General features: G+C 40.8%; 1 protein-coding gene and 1 pseudogene across 5 annotated transcripts in view; one reads left to right on the forward strand and one right to left on the reverse strand.

Moving 5' to 3' along the window:
* Positions 1 to 17,561, forward strand: part of POLD3 (DNA polymerase delta 3, accessory subunit) — a 111,076-nt gene that overhangs the window by 10,563 nt on the left and 82,952 nt on the right. For all 5 annotated transcript variants that reach the window (XR_015726935.1, XM_087868162.1, XM_045816213.2 and 2 more), the window contains 3 exons: positions 6,450 to 6,552; positions 14,093 to 14,132; positions 15,370 to 15,502. Coding sequence is in view for 4 of the 5 variants with exons in the window: in XM_087868162.1 (XP_087724288.1) it covers positions 6,450 to 6,552; positions 14,093 to 14,132; positions 15,370 to 15,502 (276 nt within the window). In the remaining variant the exon portion in view is untranslated. The remainder of the gene's footprint in view (positions 1 to 6,449; positions 6,553 to 14,092; positions 14,133 to 15,369; positions 15,503 to 17,561) is intronic.
* LOC123804168 (GTP:AMP phosphotransferase AK3, mitochondrial pseudogene) lies at positions 12,704 to 13,341 on the reverse strand (annotated as a pseudogene).

Below are 17,561 nucleotides of genomic sequence, written 5' to 3' on the forward strand. Positions count from 1 at the left end.
CTAGTTTTGCCTGCATTTGGCTCATAGAATTTTTAATTTCTGTCAGATTCGCTCTCATTTCTGTCCTTAGGGATTCTATATTCTCAGTAACCTTTTTGTTAATAGTTTTTTCAATTCTACTCATCATTTTGACCATCGTTACTTTGAATTCCATTTCTGATAATCTGTTACATCCATATCCATTATTTCTGTGGCAGAGGCCACAGACTCACTGTCTTTTCTTTGCTGGGGGGGGGCTTCTCCTTCTTGTCATTCTGATGAGAGGTTGCGGGGTTTCCAGAGCCCAAATTATTGACTGAGTCCCAGGCCGTGCCCCTTGTTTTATAGGGATCTTAGGGATGTGGGCTTCTTCTTTAAAGATTTTATTTATTTATTTATGTGGCAGCCAACCAGCGAGAGAGGGAACAGAAGCAGGGGAGTGGGAGAGGAAGAAGCAGGCTCCCAGCGGAGGAGCCCGATGAGGGACTCCTTTCCGGAACGCCGGGATCACGCCCTAAGCCGAAGGCAGGCGTTCAGTGACTGCGCCACCCAGGCGCCTCGGGTTGTGGGCTTCTTGATTTTTCAGCCTGCCTTCTGGGGGAGGGGCCTGCCGCGCCGATACTCAGGCAGCCCTGTTTGGGTAGAGTCTCCGTGTCCCCTGCGAGGGAGGATGGGGATGGGCACTCCCTGAGCCGGTATTTCCAGGCTTTTGTTCTCTGGCGGCTTTCCCTGGCGGTTTGCTGTGCCTCTTCTGAGAGTCAGAGCAGCAGCGGCCAAATTTCAGCCTCTGTCACAGAACAGAGGGATTGCGGCCCGTTCTCTACTAATGTTCTGGCCACTTTAACTCTGTTTCTGTTGGTGCTGCTCAACCCTGCAGCGTCCCGGGATGTGCTGCTGTGGCCCTTTTACCTTTTTTTTTTTAATATTACTTTTAAGTAAACTCTACACCCAACATGGGGCTTGAGCTTACAACCCCAAGATCAAGAATCACGTGCTCTACCAATTGAGCCAGCCAGGCGCCCCTATTGCTTTTATCTTTTGTTGTTTGTCCTTTGTTTATAGTATCTAGGAAGGCTTTGCTCAACCTAAGGTCATGAAGATTTACTTCTGTGTTTTATTCTAAGAATTTCGTAGTTTTAGCTCTTACAACAGTAATTATAACTATATTCAAGGTTTCTACATATCATGTGCTTGTTAACACCTCAGAAATACCTCAGGCTTCACAGTAAGAATACACTATAGTTTTCAAATTAGGTGTTGGCTCAAGCTAATTTTATTTTATTTATTTTAATTTTTTTAGAGAGGGGTGGGGAGAGGGGCAGAGGAAGAGGGAGAGAAGGGCAGAGGAAGAGGAAAAGAGAGAATCTCAAGCAGGCTCCACGCCCAGTGCAGAGCCAAGTTGGGGGCTCAATTCCACATCCCTGAGATCATGACCTGAGCCAAAATCAAGAGCTGGACGCTTAACTGACTGAGCCATCCAGGTGCTCCAACTCAAGCTAATTTTAAATGAAGCCCTACTGGGCACTCTTTCTTCCACGAATCATTTTGTATATGGTGTAAGGAAAGGGTCCAGTTTCATTTCTTTGCATGTAGATATCCAGTTGATCGAGAATTTTATAATTATTACTATCTGACATTTTCTAGGGCTGCCTGCCTCCACTAGGATATAAACTCCATGAAGGTGGGGAACACATTTATCAAGTTGATCATTTTTCCAGTTACTATTGCTATGAAACAAATTATCCCAAAATTTAGCAGCTTGAAACAACCATTTTATTATGTTCATAGATTCTTCCGGTTTTTTGGAATTTGGGCAGGGCACAGTGAGAATGGTTTATCTCTGTTCTATAATGTCTGGTGCTTCAGCTGGGAAACCTCAATGGCTGGGGCCTGATCATCTGTGGCATCTTTTTTTTTTTTTTTTTTAATTTATTTAGTTGACAGAGAGCAAGCACAAACAGGAAGAGTGGCAGGCAGGGGAGAAGCAGGCTCCCCACTGAGCAAGGAGCCCAAGGCGGGGCTCGATCCCAGGACTCTGGGATCATGACCTGAGCCTAAGGCAGCTGCTTAATGGACTGAGCCACCCAGGCGCCCCTGTGGGCATCTTTATGCACATATCCGGCAGTTGATGCTGGCCATCTGCTGGGACTTCAGCTGGGGCTGTTGATCAGACATTGCACGTGTCTTTCTGTATGGCCTGGGCTTTGTCAGAGCATGGTGTCTCTGGTGGTTGGACTTCTTACATAGCAGCTCAGGACTCCAAAACCTGGCGTTCCAGAACAAGGCAGAAACTGATTGCCTTTTCCAACTAGTGTTAGAAGTCGAGCAGTGTCATGTCTGCTTCATTGTTTTGGTTGAAATGAATCATTAGCCCTCCCAGGTTCAAGAGACGGGGGATGGACTCCACCTCTCTATGGGAGAATGTAGAAGAGCATGTGGGATGGGAGGTGTTGTCTTCGCCATCTTTGGAAAATACAGTATGCCACAATCATTGTATCTTCAGTGCCTGGCTCATAATAGGTGCCAGTAAATATTTGTTGAGCGAGTACTAAGCTCTATGGTAGATATTTTCACAAATACAGATCTCCCATAATCTTTGTAACAGTCCAATATGATGGGGGTTATCAACTTATTTTAACAGTTGAGAAAATTGAGACTTAAGTGTCTTTTTAAATTTTATCTATAGTGGAAGCATTTTAAGTATCATTGGTTGTACTGAGGGCAGTGATTGGGCATGGTTGTTATTGATTTGACTGGATTTCTTAAGTATTTTTTCATTTCTTATTTTTAGCATTATTTAGGCTGTGTCATAAAACAGTAAACCTGACAGACTAGATCTTTCTCGTCATTGATTTAAACAAGATAATTTCAGGTTATAAAAATGCTGTGAAGGAATTAAAATAGGTTAGGGAAGGCGGTATAGACTATGCACTGTATTCATCCTAGGGAAAATTATGGGTGGAACTGATGAGGGAAAATTAGCAAATTAAAATAAGAAATATAGTTAATCCTTTGTGCTGGAAGTGCATCTTGTTAGAAGTCATATATGTTGTCATTGATATTTAAGAATATTTTGCATATTTTGTCAGTAAAGATAAAACGGTGTAATGTAATTAGATAAACATGTTTTAGAGACTCAAAAGATTAACAGAAATTATTATTATTATTTTTTTTTTAAGATTTTATTTTTAAGTAATCTCTACACCCAGCGTGGGGCTTGAACTTACAACCCCGAGATCAGCCATTGCAAGCTCTACTGACTGAGCCAGCCAAGTACCCCTGGAAATTATTTTTTAAAAAGTTTGTGCAGTTTTGACCTTGTTAATATAAAAGAGAGCTTGAGTTGATTTGAGGAGACAAGTGCATAGAGGGCAATGGATGTGATGATGAGATAAGACAAGTTGTGAATGAAAGAGAATGCGTTTACTCAGCAAGCTTGAGAGCATCTTGGGCATGACCCCTGCCTGTCGTTTCTTCTACTAACATGATCCTAACTAGCATAAATAAGCCAAAATGTTCATGGATCTGCATTCCCTCATCTTCCCTAGCATAATTGCTGCATGGAAGGAAACACTAAAGAGGACAAGATACCTCGAGGAATCAACAAGAATGCTGAATAGGGCATTTTGTCCTCAAGGAGCTTATAGTCTAAAGGGGATGGCAGATGTATAACTAAGTAGTTAGAATACAATGTGATAAAGGCTATAACAGGTATGGTATAGTTTCTGTTAGAACTTAGAAGGCAGGGGTGCCCTGCTGGCCTGGTGGTGTTAGGGGAGGCTTCACATAGGACGTGATAACTGAGCTGTTGTCTTGATGAGGAGTTAGGTAGGTGAGGTCTGAGAAGAGCAGTCTAGGCAGAGGAAAGGGCATACAGAGGAGCAAGGGGAACTGCAGAATGTTTCCTAAGGCTGAAAATAGTGTGAATGTGGGAGAATGGTGAGAGAGATAGGGGCCAGAACAAGAAGGGTTTTACATGTCATTGCTAGGGTGTTGGAGTCAATCCTTAGGACACGGGGAAAGACTGAAAACTTTGAAACAAGGATATTCAGAGAAGAATTCCAACTACCTTTCAACATCACTTACTAATAGGCACCTCAGACTTAACATGCACCAAAACCTAACTCCTAATTTCTCCTCAAGCATCTGCTTTTCTCCATCTCAGTGAATGACACCTTCATTCTTTGAGTTGCTTAGTCCAATTGTCCTTGACTCCTCTTTCTCTCATACTTTAAAATCAGTCCACCAGCAAATTTGTTTCTCCCTTTAAAATATACCCAGAATTCATCCACTAATTGCTGCCTCTATTGTTAACGTCCTTGTCTGAGCTACCATCATCTCTAGCCCAGATTATTGCAGTAGCCTCCTAACTAGTCTCCCTCTTTCCTCTCTTGTCCCTCAGCAGTACATTCTCCACACAGCAGTAGGAATCCTTCTAAAAGGTGAGATCAGCTTATTTCTGTTATAAACCTTCTAATGACTTCCTTGCTTGAAGTCCTTCATAGGGCCATAGAGACCTGCGTATCTGGCACTTGGCTTTCTCTTCCCTACCACTCTTCTTCCTCTACACTTGTCTCTTTTCTGTTCCTTGGACCTTGCTTATTTACATTTTTGCCTCAGAACCTTTACATTCCTATTCTCTCTGCCTGGAAGATTCTTCCCTAGGATATTCACATTGGTGGCTCCCTCACTTCCTGCAGGGCTCTGGTCATGAGGCCTTCCCTAATCACCTTATGTAAAATAGCAAAACTTCTCAGGTACTTTCTATTCTCCTTACTTTTGTTTGTTTGTTTTTTTCCCATAGATTTACTACTATCCGACATATATGTACTTATATGTTTATTTATTGTTTGTTTCTCTTTTCTATAATATAAGGGTGGGAATTTTGACTCCTTTGTTTACTGCTCTATCCTAAAGGCATAGAACATAAAGTAAAATTTTGTTGACCAAATGACTTGATTTACATTTTTAAAACTTCACGGTGGTCGCCTTGTGGATGATGAATGGGAAAGGGGTGGGGCAGAAGTGACACTTGAAATTGAAACAGTCCAGTTAAGAGATTTGGGGCATGGAGTCAAGAATTACTTGGGAGGAAGAACTAATGAGATTTGGCAACTCACTGGATAGGGAGAAATGGAGGATAATGACTCCCAGGTTTCTGGCGTGGGTGGTTTGAGCAAATGATGTTGACAGGAATAAATGAAACCATGGGGATGAATGAAATCAAAAGGAGAATAGGTAGTAAGGTGACCAACCATCCTGGTATGCCTAGGACTGTTGGTTTTAGCACTGAAAGTCCACATCTCAGGACCCCCCCCCCCCCCAGATCCAGGCACACCTAGGTGATTGGTCACTCTATAAATTTAAAAAGATAGCTGACAACAGAACTCTAGCAATACGGAAAAGGAGGAGGTAGTCAGGTCTGCAGGAAATGGGGCAGAGGCAGTTGGAGGGGTAGCAGAAGACTCTGGGGCATGGGATCATGGAAGCTAAGAGAGCAGATGCTTCAAGAAGAGCAGTTATCAGTGTAGGTTGAGTTTCCCTTGGAATTTTTGAGTTTTTAGCTATCCTTGGCAGAAGTATAACATGTCAGAGGCTCAGTAAATGTTTCTGGAAATAAAAGACACAAATGATGCATTTCTTTTGTTGTTTTTGTTAAACTATCGCCTTAAACTGTAAGTTGTTACAGGGAGCTAACGTCTGATGCTTCCTGGAGCATGAGGATAAAAATGAATGTAGGGATGTTACTAAAAGCAACATTATTTCTACATTGAGCGGCAATTTTAGGTTAACGAATATTCTGAATACTGGGCAGTGTGAGTAAGCTGTTAGATTCTGCAGTTCTGAAACAGCACTGAGTCTGAGTGAGCAGAAAATTGGAATTTCGGAACTAAATACTTATAATCATCTACAGAGTGTTTCTTAATGGTTTAGAGTAATCTCTCTGAGAATCTGTTGAAAACCCTGAACTGTCTCCCCCCAAAAAACACATGTGCATTTTGCTTACAGTTGGGGGGTGGAGGGTTATAAATGGCCATATGAATCCCAGGTTAAGAGAATCACTGATCTAATACAGTCTGCTGGTTTTATACCTCAGGATTAAGAGGCCTAGAAAAATTAATTAACTTATCCAGGATCATATAGTTAGTGACTGAACTTTTTCTTCACTCATTGTTGTATCTATTGTATGTTTTTGCCACTGTTTTAAAGCAGGTTCAGTCCCTCTTGACTTATTCCTAGATTTCTTTTATTTCAGTTGTTTGGTCACTGTGCCAGCTCAATACAAGTTGACCCCAACCTATACGTCCTGTCTAAAGTCTTTTAACTTTCTGTCCACGGGAGCAAAAATATTCTGTAAAAAAAATTGATACACTGTCAGATTTAATATATCTCCCTTTTAAGTCATGAATTAAGAGTTGATGAGGTAAAAACTCTTAGAAATAATGACTTGTACCTTTTGTTTGGAACAGGATGCTGTATGATTATGTTGAAAGGAAGCGAAAGGAGAATTCGGGAGCCCAGCTGCATGTCACCTATTTAGTGTCTGGCAGTCTCATTCAGAATGGACATTCCGTAAGTTGTCAGAATCTTATAATGAGCTGAAATATGTTTGAGCTACAAACTGTGTTATATAACATAACATGGGGAAAAAACAGGATTCAGTATTATGGAAGTTTTAAAAGACAACTTCAAGATGATGTTTATTTTGGATTTTTAGACTAAAACTCTGAGAAGTTTGGGTAATATCTCAGCTGTGATGCAGAGACAATATCATGATCATTCAGTTTTGTTTTTGTTTTTTTTTAAGATTTTATTTATTTATTAGAGAGAGCGAGAGAGCACAAGCAGGGGGAGCAGGGGGAACAGTAGAGGGAGAGGGAGAAGCAGGCTCCACGCTGAGCAAGGAACCTGATGCGGGGCTCGACCCCAGGACCCTGAGATCATGACCCGAGCCGAAGGCAGATGCCTAACCATCTGAGCCACCCAGGCGCCCCGTGATCATTCAGTTTTCTTAAGACAGTAAGACATAGGAGACTCCTCTGTTATTCCTCTTTCTTCCTCTTGAAAACATATTGGGAACAGTGATGGTTAATTTTCAGACTGTTCAGATGTCAAGCCACAGACTCAGGTGTTCGGGAAGTCCAGTTTTATTTATTTTTTAACTACACTTGATTTCAGTTTGGGCTTTCTTTTTGGTAGGCTTATGTCTGAGAGGCTGAAGGATGGGGGTATTGGCAGGGGGCTGAGCCAATGCAGTGCAGAGGCAGAGGCCAGGAACATCCTTATTCTCATGTATCTTTTTGTAGTCCCATCTGGTCTCTGGTTATCCGTCAGTACAGGTCACTGCTGTGTTTTCATCATCCTGACCACAAAGCTTTCTCAGCCCTGCTGACTTTCTCTTAGCTACTTCCATGTACCTCTTAGGGGCACAGGGATCACCCTATTACTCCCATGCCTGGATGGGCACCAGAAGCTCTGCAGAGATAACTCATTCCTTTCCCTGCGCTGGACTGATCCTTGGGAACTTTGATAGTGTCTCCTCTCTGGCTTCCTCCCAAAAGTAAGGCACACCTCTTCTGTTCTCACTTCCCCAAACCTCTACACTCAAGGCTCTTTTGCTCCTACCTCCACTACCATCAGGCCCATAGAACTTAGCCCAAGGATTAGGTTTCCTTCTCAGTGATCCACTAATACATGTTTTTCTCTTCCCGTTTGACTTTCCCTTAGAGTCCTAAGTTCAGAAAAGCCTGATTTATCAAAATACGGATTGGATTTGTCTTGTAGCAAGAGTCCCAAGCATGTGAGGTTTAAAACTGGAATGGTGGGGTGCCTAGGTGGCTCAGTCGTTAAGCGGCTGCCTTCGGCTCAGGTCATGATCCCAGGGTCCTGGGATCGAGCCCTGCATCGGGCTCCCTGCTCACCGGGAAGCCTGCTTCTCCCTCTCCCACTGCCCCCGCTTGTGTTCCCTCTCTCGCTGTGTCTCTTTCTGTAAAATAAATAAAATCTTAAAAAAAAACAAAACTGGAATGGCAATTTAGTAATCTACAAGGAGAAACAACTGCTATGGGGATCAGATTCTTATATTGTATGACCAGCATTTTCTTTCCTTATTGGTAAGCTATTTGGGAAACCAGATGATAGTCAAGACATTTTCAAGTGTAGACAGAATCAGATGACATTATATATCAGAAACACAAAATTAAGCAGACCTGATTCATTTGCTTTCAGAAATAAACCTGCCACTAGAATCCTTGGATTCTGACTCTGGAGTGGATACTGCCCAAGTTTGCACCTGAATGTCTTCCTTCCTTTAACTAACCCCCCCCCCTTTATTTAGTCGTGCCTTCATTCCAGTCATGTCAGTTCTTTACTTGGGAATCATTGTATTTAAAGCAGCGCTTTCTATTCTTTTTTTGATCACTGATTCTTTTGAGAATCTGAAAGAAAAATACAAATGTTGACATATTCATAAAATTTCGAGTGTTCACAGATCTTCTAGAACAGGGTCCAAGGTTAAGAATTTATGTTTTAAGGTAGAGTTGTAGATTTTTATTCTAACCCACATGACAGAGGTTCTTAATTTCAAATCCTCGGGTGGTCTTCAGGGCTTTGGGGGGGCGGTTGGGGATGAATCTCCAAAAGTGCATTTAAATTGTGTTCCTCAGTGCATTTTTTTGAAACCAGTCTTTCAAAATGATGTGTAACTCATAATCAGTTAAAGAACTTCTCTGCTATGGCTTCCTTTTAGAAGGCATTCTGTTTCTCAATTTAAGTGGACATTTAAACCCTGCTTTTTTTAAGCAGCAGAATTGTTTTTCAAATGAAACCTTAGAATCCTAATATATAAAATATATTAAGAGTAGAGTTGCTGTGGTTGAAGTGGTTGTGAGAATCTGGGAGCCTTTTACTCACCCTCCAAACAGCCTCGCAGGGCAGCTTTCGCAGAACCCTGTGGAATTACAGGTTAAGTGTGGATGCTTTCCCATGCTTTCTTCTTTAAAGAAAGCCCTCCTTGGGGCGCCTGGGTGGCTCAGTCATTAAGCGTCGGCCTTCGGCTCAGGTCGTGATCCCAGGGTCCTGGGATGGAGCCCCACATCGGGCTCCTTGCTCCACTGGGAGCCTGCTTCTCTCTCTTCTCCGCCCCCCCCCCCCCGGGTTGTGTTCTCTCTCTCTCACTGTGTCTCTCTCTCTCTGTCAAGTAAATAAAATCTTTAAAATAAATGAATAAGTGAATAAATAAAGCCCTCCTAAGGAAAGGGAGATGATTAAACATAATGTCAGGTTTTGTTCTTGTTCCTTCTAATTTCTTTTTAAAGTTTTAAGTGTTTTTAGAAAGAAAAAGGACACTGGCTTTGATGGCTTTTTAAAAATATAAATATTTTCCCAGTGATCATTATCGTATAAAATATTAAAAAAAAAAAAGGAGGTGAAAACCTCCTTCTAATCTCAATCCAGAGAATCTTCCAGAGAATTATTTGAAAATTGCAAGGGAATGTTTTGTTAATTCTCTTTTTGTGGTTTTGAAGGTTGACAGCCTAATCCATGCTTTATGAAGTTCCCCGTTAGCTGTTCATCTAATGATCTTAGCCAAGATTGACTTTTATCATTGCCTAGATTATTAATTCACTAGGAGTTACAAAATGGTAATGTTCTGTCATTCTTTCTGAATTTATTAGAATTTTTCTATAAAGAACAGCTTTCTTTCATTAAATAGCCATATTTTCCTTTTTTTGTCTTTAACTGCTGTGACGCTCAGAGGGCTTACCCCAGCCAGGCTCTGAGTTTGTGGATGCTGCACTTACTTCTCTGTGCATCTTAGAAGGAACCCCCTGAATCAGAGCTCTACCTGGTCTGTGTTCAGCATCAGCAAGTTGGCATTTCGACTGTGTCATTTCTATGCATTTTCAGTATCCCCTGAGGCAACATTTAGCCACACTGAACTGTCTGGGCTGTCCTGATTTTCTCCTGAAGCTACCAATTTTTGTTTTTAGGGCCTTACTTAACAAATTTGCATAAGTTTGGGTGGTTAATTCCTACTGCTCCTTTTCTCATTAACTCTGTAATTTTTATTGTACAGTTTTACAGAATATGACACTTTTTGGAATGACTTTTTTAAAAGAGAAAACTGTGAAAACATACTAATATTCCCAGTTTAAATTTACAGCTATGCTTTTTTTTTAAACTTGCTTGATTTTATACTGCTTTTTTCTCTTATATTGTTAATTTTGGCTAGTTCCTAACATTATTCATAAATACGTATTTGCTTTAGCCAAACATACAAGATTTAGAAAAGCAAAACTACTGTTTTTACTAATGATATGATTACTGAAAACAATTTAAGATTTCTTTGCCGTTCCTTTTGTCTGTAGGATATATCCTACTAGCGATGCATAATCAGTCTGTGTTTTCGTTACTTGCAATAACTCCTCTCTGTGGTTAAGCCACCAGCTCAGTATCTAGTTAAATTCAAGTCTTTTCCCACTTTCAATTTTTAGGTTCCCTGCTTTTCCTTACAGGTAACTGTTTGAATAGATTTTGCTTCTCCTTCCATTGTTGTATGTATTTTTAATATATTCAAATATATATTCATATTACCCCCTTTTTTAGATGAAAGTTTTCATACTATATACCCGATTTTATACTTTGCTCTTTGACTTAAGTGGAGATCCTAAACGTCACTCCATAGCAGCTACAGGAACATTCTTCATTCCTTGTTACAGCCGCCTGATCCTACATTGATCTGCTGTTTTCTCAGCAGTCCCATTATGATAGTTTTTTGCATCATTTACAATATTTTGCCATTACAGATAGTGCTATAGTGAATATGTGTTTTGTATATTTTTGCCACTTTTAGGGTTACATTTCCTAGGATTCCTAAGATGTATGTATACTGCATTGGGTAATTGCCAAATACCTCCCCATTTTTCATTCCCACCAGTAATGTACGAGAGCCACCTTCTCCACACAATGCATGTTGTCATCTGTTTCAGGGTCAGTTGCATTTCTTTTCCTGTGAACTGTCTGTTCATACCTTTTGCCTGTTTTTCTAAAGGAGTGTCTTTCTCTATTTTAGGAGCTGTGTATTAACTCTTTGTGATATGTAACTCTTTGTGATATGATTAACTCTAGTGAGCAAAGAGTTAATATCAGATATTTTTTCCACTTCATCATTTGTCTTTGTACTTTGTTAGAGTTTATTTTTGTCATTCAGAGTTATATATTTGTTAGTTTTTATGGATTAAGTTAACTCTTAGTGTTTATAGTTAGGAAACCTTTCCTCATTCTCAGATTATATCAGTTTACATTTACCCTCTCCCTCTGCTTGTGTTCCCTCTCTCGCTTTGTCTTTCTCTGTCAAATAAAATCTTTACAACATTTTCTTTTTCTTTTTTTTTTAAAGAATGAAGTGTTTACTATAATCCTTCTTAAAATCCTTGGTCCATTTTGAAAGACCAACATTGATTTTTAAAAATCAAAAGAAAGGAAAATAAGTCTCCCCACCGCCCCCGCCCCCCACAAAATACATAAGAACCACTGGCTGGCATTCATATTTTAAGTGCCCAGAATAAAATGGGTTTTCTTTTATTCTTTTTTTTTTTTTTGTACTTTAATTTGTTACTCATCAAGGCAGATCTTACATTTTGTTTAAAAAGCAAAACTAACTAAATCCTAAAGCACACATTTCTAAACTGAATAACATCTGAAACCATAAGACTTTAATTACACTTTCTGTTGAAAATTCGACTTGGGTGTTTTTGCAAGAACTTATGTCAATTTCTAACATACATCATATCCCTCAGTTCACATGTATTCTCAAAAGAAAAATCTTAGGAAAATAAATTTTCCTATTTGCTAATTAATACATTTTTATAACATTGAAAATTCTGAGTAAATGGAAGATATGTTTAACAACAAAATAAATTCAGCATATATGGCTAGTTTATAAATGTCTTAGTGTAGGGTCACTGGGTGGCTCAGTTGGTTAGGTGTCTGACTCTTGGGTTCAGCTCAGGTCATGATCTCATGGTGTGTGAGGTCGAGCCCTGATTTGGGCTCTGTGCTCAGCAGGGAGTCTGCTTGGAGAATTTTCTCCCTTTGCCCCACCCCTCTGTTCCCTCGCTTGCTCGCCCTCGGACTCTCTCTCTCAAAAAAAAAACTCTTAAAAAAAAGAATAAAATAAGTGTCTTAGGTAAAGGCAGCAGTGAATTTGCATCCTGCAACTAATCTGTAAATCCAGTTGGTTTTTTTCCTGGAATTTTATAGACATAGTGTCTCAGAGAGCCGTACACCACAGTGTTAAAGATGTCTTTTCTATGCAAAACCCTCTGGAGAGATACTTTCCCCGAATGACATGGAATTTTTTTGTTTCTTTTCCAGAAAGTAAGGAAACTTTATCAGCCGCTTACTCTTCTGAACGAATGTTAGGTTACTACCAGTTGCTCTTTTAATTACGCTCTCAAAGTTCTTTTTTTTTAATTTAGACATTTCTGATGTTTTTCATTTGCACCCCCATAGCTGACTGAATAAAACACACTACGTGATTTCAAAAGATGACTCTTCATATCTGACTTATTTGGCACTTCCTTAATTTCCAGATAAAATCAGTAGAAATGAAACTAATATAATTTTCAAAGAATTCATAGATGCCAGCCTTAGGACAAGGAGCTTCTAAATGCATGGATAAGGAGCTTCTGCTCATCTTACTAGGTGAATGCAGTTTTCCTCATGAAGTAACTGATATTTTCTGGTTTATTTGTTGAACTTTTGTTTGTAGGGAAGCATACACATAGGGCCAGATCTTGTCGGTTTCTGTTCTGGAGAATGTTTCTAATACCCCTTTTGTCTGGTAGGTAATATTCCAGGACCAGTTCTGTTTGGGCTTTGTAAAGCTTCAATCTCTTGAGAACCATCTCTCATCTGCTACTCTCTCACTGGATGAGAGGCTCTCCGGTCAGATCACCAAGGCCCGTGGTTTTGGGAGAGTCGACTTTGATGTTGTAGACTTGGTGGCTAGGCAGATGAATTTAACACGCAGTGGATGTTGGTTGCTTCATGACCTCGAAGAGCATGTTCAGATTACTCACTATCTGATAAACTATCCAGGGCTTCTGCCTGCGAAAATGCCTTGGAAAACTATCCAATAGCCAGCTATATTGGGTGAGATTTTTCAGCTCGTGAAGGGCCGAGCTGAGTCATGACATTGTCCGAAATGAGCTTCCCTTGTTCAGTGAAAGTCTTGGCTAACACGCCAGTTTCTGTGCCCCAAGCCTGTTGCACACTGGTTCCCTGCTGGAGAGGTGCTTCAGCTTGAAGTATTGGTGACGTATGATGACACACCTTGCCTGAGCTCAGTGCCACCATGATCACTGCATTCAGTAGGCCGGGTCCCACAGATAGTGGGGCTTTGGCCTGGCTGCACACTCACCGTCTTCTGCGGGCTGGCAGCACTGTGAGCTGGGGGCTGCCTTTTGTTTGGTTTTCGATTGTATTGATATGTATATTCTATCACTTTTCTTACCCAGATGGAGAAATTTTAAACAAGTTAAAAATAAGTCTGACTTTATTAAACTGTACACAGATTTTTTTAAAAAGATTTTATTTGAGAGAGAGAGTGAGCAAGAGAGAGAGAGAGAGGGTGAGCGTGAGCAGGGTGGGGAGGAGGAGTAGAGGGAGAGGGAGAAGCAGACTACCTGCTGAGCGGGGAGCCCAACATAGGGCTTGATCCTGGAATCATGAGCTGAGCTGAAGGCACTTAACTAATTGAGCCACCTGGGTGCCTGTGCACAGATTTTTTTAGAAGATTTTACTTACTTATTTATTTAGTTAGTTAGTTTAGTTAGTTAAGCTGGGGGGAGAGGCAGAAGGCGAGGGAGAGGGGCAAGCAGATTCTGAGGCCTGCATCCCAGGGACCCTGAGATCATGTCCTGAGCTGAAACCAGGAGTCAGATCCTCAACCGACTGAGCCACCCAGGTGCCCCTGTACACAGATTTTTAGGGGTATCTGATATTCCTATTTTAACATCCAAGTGTAATTGAATTATCAGCAAAGAAACTTTAAAATTCCACGTTGCATCACTACTTTAAATTGTAATGAGGTGTTATTTCCTTACAGTGCCACAAGGTTGCGGTAGTGAGAGAAGATAAATTGGAAGGTAAGTGTTTTAGTGACTTAGCAAGATTTTCCTCTTATGGCATCAATGTACGTACAGTAAAAAATCTGCCCTTAGCATCTGCATACAATGTATTTAGCTATTTAACTGAAAAGCTGAATATTCCTTTTATTAGTAGTTTCTGAAACACATTAAAATAGGATTCCACCTCTGACTAACTTCCCATTTTTAAGACCAATAGCTGCTGGCATTTACAAAGCACTTTTATTACAGGATCTCAAAACTCATGTCATTCATGCAAAAAACTATCATGAATACCATATGGAACACCTCATCAACTGAAAAAAGACAATAGCCTCTAAATATTGTGTTGTGTGCCATAACAGTTTTTTAGGAAGAAAATTAAAGAATGCTTTTCTAAAGTCAGAAAGACTTAATATAACTTCTAAATTAAATTTATTTTTCCATTTCAAGATTATGAATACTACGGTTCTATTATTTAAAAATCCAGTTCAAAGGAATTCTATGCCAAGGGCCACATGGTCTGGACATACGTCTCAAGACAAAACCTGCGCTGTTCTTGGTGTACAAAGACTCCTGCCAGTGGTGTCATTTTCTTACAAAATAACTGAGGTATTCAGGGTGGTGCTGATGTCCACTTTTGTCTTTCTGAATTCCTACAGTGGTGGCCGAAGTGAGATTTATTCATTTAGTAGATACATAATGAGTATTTACTCTGTCAAGTTCTATGCTAGGTGATGGAGACTCAGTCACAGTCTCTTTCTTCGTGGAACCTAACATTTGTTCTTGTGATGTTCTTTTGTGGTTTTTTTCCGGCAGACTTACCTGGCTAGTAGTAGTTTTGTTATAGAGTTGCTTTCTCTACACAAAAATTGAATTATATAACTGAGTCTTCTCAGATAGAAATTACTTATTCTTTAATTATATGCTAGAGTGTAAGATTCTTCCGTGACTGAAAAAAAAAAAAAATCATAGTCATCATCAATCATTCATTCATGTTTACTGAAAGTCCACTGGATGAGTGATACCCTCACAGGTGTTGTACTTAGAACTGACTCACCACCACCTACCTTGTCATGATGTTCCAGTTACAGACAGAAGAGCTGATGTTATACTGTGTATGTGACTCTTTGGCCTTTCAGAGCTTTTGGACTACCACAGATTGCAAATGGTTTTAATGCAGAAGGGTTTCTTGTTAAAGTGCCCACATGCTATGAAGTTTGTGTATTAACAGACTGCTTTTCCTGTTGACTTGTAGCGGTGAAGTCCAAGCTAGCGGTGACTGCCAGCATCCATGTGTACAGCATCCAGAAAGCCATGCTAAAGGACAGTGGGCCTCTGTTCAATACGGACTATGACATCCTTAAAAGCAACTTGCAGAACTGCAGCAAGTGAGCTCCTTAATGTTCCTTGTGGGCTTCTTTACGAATTGATTTTGTAAGATGTTTACACAGTGGCTGCCTCTTAAGAGTGAATGCCAGGTCTGGTAAAACCCCATTTATCTTGCAGTAAGACACATGCCTGGTTTTATTAGTACATCATAAGGTGAAAAATAGCAGCCACAACCCATACTGAAAACCCCAGTGGACTCCCCATAAATCTATTTCTCATGTATTTATCCTGTCACCGCCACCCGAAATGTTTGTTGTGCCCCCTCATTACTCCCTTACCCCAGTCTCTGCTTGTCTAAATCCCACCCATTTTTCAAGAACCAATTCAGACGGCCTTCAAAAACTATTTCTAATTTGTTATCCCTCTACCTTCCGTCCAAAAGCATTTTATCTTCCACAACCAGGATCAGACCTTGTTCATCTTTTGTATCCTTTGTGTCGTCTTCAGTGAGGTGATGGACTGCAGTGCATAGGCTTGTGTTGTGGCTTTGCTGCTGAATAGCCTGGTGGTTTTGGACAGATTACTTAAACTCTTTTGAGCTGTGGGTTTTTCATTCTTAAATTAAATATAATAATGCCTACTTTGTGGGGTTGTATTGAAGGTTCAAGTCAGTTCCCCAGACATATTAAGCACCTACTACTTTGAAAGGTACTAAGTGAGATGATTTGAATTCATTCCACAAAGATCCGATAAGTACCTATACCATGCCACACACGATGAAGTGAATGTGGCCCAGTACCTGCTTGTGCAGCTGATGGTCCTAGGGGAGGTAATTACAGCATAGTGTGACAGTGCTATAATAGGAGGGATACTGTAGGAGGATGTTTGGGGGAGCACTCATCCCCCACTTTTGATTGAGGAGGCAAAAGAGAGAAGGCTTTCTGGAGGTGTGGCAGCTAAGGTGAGGCCTGAAGGCCTGAATAGAAGTAGCCAGTCACAGGAGAAGTAGGAAAGTAAGGACAGAGCTGTGAGAAAACCTGGTGCTTGTGTGGGACCACAGTCGTTTTCCGTGGTGGGAACTTAGAGTGAGAGGTGGGAAATAATGAGATATAAGATGGAAGTATGTGTCAGATTATATGCTTTGACCACTAGGGTAAGGAGTTCAGACTTTATTCTGAGGGCACTGGGGAGCCACTGAAGATTTTGAAGCAGGTGGGTGAAATGATCAAAATTGCATTACAGAAAGATCACTTGGGGGCACCTGGGTGGCTCAGTTGGTTAAGCATCTGACTCTTGATTTTGGCTCAGGTCATGATCTCAGGCTCGTGAGATTGAACCCTGTGTTGGGCTCTGTGCTCAGCAGGGAGTCCGCTTGAGATTCTCTCTCCCTCTGCCCCTCCCCATGTTCGCGCATGTGCATGCGCACGTGCTCTCTCTGAATGAATAAATAAATAAAATCTTAAAAAAAAAAGATCATTTGGCTGTAGTGGTGAACTTAGATCAGAAGGGAATGAATAATTGGGAGACAAAGCCATCAGTGAGTGAGGAGAGATGTTGTAGTTAGTCAGGGTGGAGATGACAGTTATCTGAAGTATGGTAGTGGTGTTGGGGGCGAAGCGGTATGAAGGTTAAAAGAGTCATGCTGTCAAAACCTGGATTTTTTAATGCTTGGGGACCAGGGGTGTGTGTGTGTGTGTGTGTGTGTTTTGGGGTGGGTGTTCATGGTGTTAAGGATGATGGCCATGTGTCTGGATGGATGATGGTGTCATCACTAAGAAAGGGAATATGTGGGAAGAAGTAGGCTTGGAGAGAGAAGGAAAAATGACGAATTGGGTTTGGACATGTTGAGTTTAGGAAGCCCGTGGGGAGTCCAAGTGGAGATGTCCATGCACTAGTCTAGAGTCAAGGAGAGAAGTCTGGTGTGAAGATAGAGATTTTGGAATCAGAAAATAGCTAATTAATTGGGCCACAACAGTAGATACAGTCATGCAGAAAGAATGTATAGAATGAAAGAGGGCAGAAAGTCAAACTCCAGGCCACAATTACTGGCTGTATAACTTTGAGCAAATTATTTAACCTCTCTGTGCCTCAACTTCCTCCTCAGTAAAATGAAGCTAA

The sequence above is a fragment of the Ursus americanus genome, chromosome 16 (assembly GCF_024610735.1).
Source record: "Ursus americanus isolate L20-20 chromosome 16, mUrsAme1.1.p, whole genome shotgun sequence".
Classification (NCBI taxonomy): Eukaryota; Metazoa; Chordata; class Mammalia; order Carnivora; family Ursidae; genus Ursus; species Ursus americanus.